The 2,991-nt window shown below is 39.5% G+C and overlaps 1 protein-coding gene across 1 annotated transcript; it reads right to left on the bottom strand.

Moving 5' to 3' along the window:
* Positions 1 to 2,214: 2,214 nt before the first annotated feature.
* On the bottom strand, positions 2,215 to 2,916 carry M409DRAFT_29522 (uncharacterized protein; the record flags this gene model as incomplete). The annotated part of the gene is made up of 2 exons (XM_033809513.1): positions 2,215 to 2,266; positions 2,744 to 2,916. The coding sequence occupies 2 exons, from the start codon at positions 2,914 to 2,916 to the stop codon at positions 2,215 to 2,217; spliced, it is 225 nt and encodes a 74-aa protein (XP_033660802.1).
* Between the last annotated feature and the right edge of the window lie 75 nt (positions 2,917 to 2,991).

The following is a 2,991-nucleotide window of genomic DNA, read 5'->3' as shown; positions in this document are numbered from 1 at the left end:
TCTAGTGCTCTAGTATTGTAGAGGTAAGGCTTTAAGCAGATACTTTATCCTTGTCTCTAGATCCTTATAGACTCTTTAGGATAGATCTACTTCTACTATCCTCTTTCTAATACTTATAAGATAGGACTAGGTATACTGAATTATATCCTGTTCCTCTATTCTGTAGGTAACATACTAAACTACAAGTGCTATTATATCTGCTGTATATGCTATTGTGTATTTATCCTTCAGTTTATTCTACATTCCCTTCGCTGTAGTTTTAAAGGTTATTAATTCCCTATTATCTTCACAGATGCATATCCTGATATAGTACTTAGCCTTTGTATTTATCTTCTTCTAAGTAGGGTTATATTAGGATCTTGTAAGAGATAGGATAGCCTTATCCCCCTCTATAGTAGATAATAGTGTGTACTTATCATCTTCTATTACCCAGAATGCCTTATTAAGAGTGAGATAATCTCTCATGTTATTAAACCAGTCTCTTTAATTCTCTCTCTTTAAGATAGCTACAGGCCTCTTCACCATTTCTTAATCTGAATCTATAATTTCTTCTTAAAATAAAACAAAAACAGTCTCTTTCTAGTTTCCAGTTCTAAAGCGAAATGCCTGCTAGTAGTTCAGTATGTTTAGATACCTTCTCTAAATAGAGCCCTGCTCTAAAGAGCCTATAACTAAGTAGCAGTTTTATAAGGGTATCTGCTTCCCTTATAACTTCTCTTATCCTTCTAAGGATACCTTCTCTAAACTGAGACCTTCTTAGAAGAGCCTATAACCTTAGGTATTAGTCACAATCCTTATAACCTTAATAAGTCCTTCTAGGGCTGAAATATGTCCTTATCTTCTAGGGATACACTACACAGGGCTTTAACTTATATTACCTTCCTTTTCTACTTCTCTTTTAAAGTCTAATAGGTGTAGGAGTAACCTATACTACTAGAATCCTCAAAGTAGTTAGACTGCTAACCCGGGCTTATAACCTGCTAAGCTGAGACTACTCTATAGGGTTTGTGTAGGTGTTAAACATAGTAGAAGTGACTAAATTGATAAACAATAGCAGGAACTAACCTAGTTGTGATTATGTTAGTTAGTTTTAGGAAGCAGGAGAACTAAGGAGAGGTAAGCTCCCCTCAGTCACATAACTCTTAGCATTAATGCCTCAGGCATCCGTCTTAGCCTGCCCATCTAGACTGTACTGTCCAACAGATATAATAGTCTTAGCAGTTATTATCTACTAGTGGGCTGTAAAAAATGCAGGGAGAAACTCCTCCTTCGTAATATAGTTAATGCTAAGCCTTAGCTTGTTCTTAATCTAAGAACTATATGCCCTCTTTAGAGGCCTAAAACAGCTTATATCTAAAGGCTAAAGGATATAAGATATATATGCAGGCATATACAAAGTAAGGATATAGTTCTAAAGACAGATGTTAGGATCGGTTCGTTAATCCTAGAATCTTACTTAGCACGGGTGCTGAGCTCAAGTCCTTAGTTAGAGCTCGTTGAAGGGAGAGAGTCGATAGACTACTAAGATAATCTTGAGGCAGAGGTTCAGGTAGGATTATAAACTAAACAGTAAGATTGAACAGTGAGTTGAACGCTATTGTAACAAGCACAATATCGTTCCTATATACAAATAGAAGAGCGCGAAGAGCGCTGTAGGCGCAAAGAGCGCTGGTCGCTGAAGTCGCGAGGTGCGCTCGCTGCGCGCATGTGTCTCGAAGGATGAGCGCTAGCTTTGGTGCCTGAGGTTGCGCCAAGCTGCGCTCTTCAACTTCGATCCGTAACACGGCCTTAGAGAGCAGGCGGAGTGACTCTAGGTTGTAGTATTAGCAGTAGTGTCCTTATAGGCTCGGCCTAAGACTAGCAACTTTACTACTCTTCTAAGCAGTTAATAATAGTTATAGTGTCTGAATCTTAATATATCTACAGGCAAGAAAACAATAGACAAGACAGGAGTTAAAGAATGTATAAGGCTAAATATAAGGCTATAAAATAAATTAAGCACTACTTCTATATTACAAAGTAGTATAAAGGACTGTTCTAATTATAAGTACAAGTAATATTATACTATTAGTCGCAAGTTCGATAGTTGTTTAAAGTAGATTCTTCTTAAGACAATAGGTAGTGTTAAACAGTACAGTCCAGATAGGCAGGCTAAGATAGATGCCTGAGGCATCAATGCCAAGAGTCATGTGACTAAGGGGAGCTTATCTTACCTCAGTTCTCCTGCTTCCTATAACTAACATAATCATTACTAGGTTGGTTCCTGCTATTGTTTATCAATTTGGTCACTTCTACTGTGTTCGACACCTACACAAACCCTATAGAGCAGTCTTAGCTCAACAGGTAGAACTCCTTCTTATAATAAACTCTCTTACCTAGTCTAACATTAAGCACAGCTGTTACTAGCTGTTATAGGCGAGCGGTGTGTATATAGGCGTTTATAGTAGTATTCAACAGGTTAGATAGTACTATAGGCAAGCGGCGTATATATAGGAGTTTGTAGTAGTATTTAACAGGTTTAATAGGGAAGAGGAATCTATCTAGCAAAGGCCGACCTTTTTAGTACAGTGCGCTAAACCTTTAGCACAGGCCTCGATATCTAAGGCTAGTGCTTGTATCTAAGACCTCGCCCTTTATAGATAGGCTCTGGAAATTGACTATAGTACGTCTCCTAAGACTTATATAGTTTATTAACTTAGATTATATATAACAATAGATTACTGGTTCTATCTCGTTGCTATACTAGTTGCCCCCTCCGCCCTCCTCGGGGGCGACCCTGCCGTTCGCCCCCGCTCCAGGTAAGGAGCCCACCGCATGTTGAAGGGCGCGGGCGGAGGCCCACCAAAACTTGATGGCCCGCATTGATGGGCCCAACCCAACCCCCATCCCCCGTGCCGGATTGATGAAGACGCCCATGAAATATGGTCTATTACCCCGCCTAGTATTCATTCAGGCGCCCATAAAATATCAGTGGGCAACCCAACGCCCATA

The sequence above is a fragment of the Zasmidium cellare genome (genome assembly GCF_010093935.1).
Source record: "Zasmidium cellare ATCC 36951 unplaced genomic scaffold M409scaffold_53, whole genome shotgun sequence".
NCBI lineage: Eukaryota > Fungi > Ascomycota > Dothideomycetes > Mycosphaerellales > Mycosphaerellaceae > Zasmidium > Zasmidium cellare.
The sequence above is the reverse complement of the archived record's forward strand: the minus strand, read 5'-3'. Positions and strand labels throughout refer to the sequence as shown.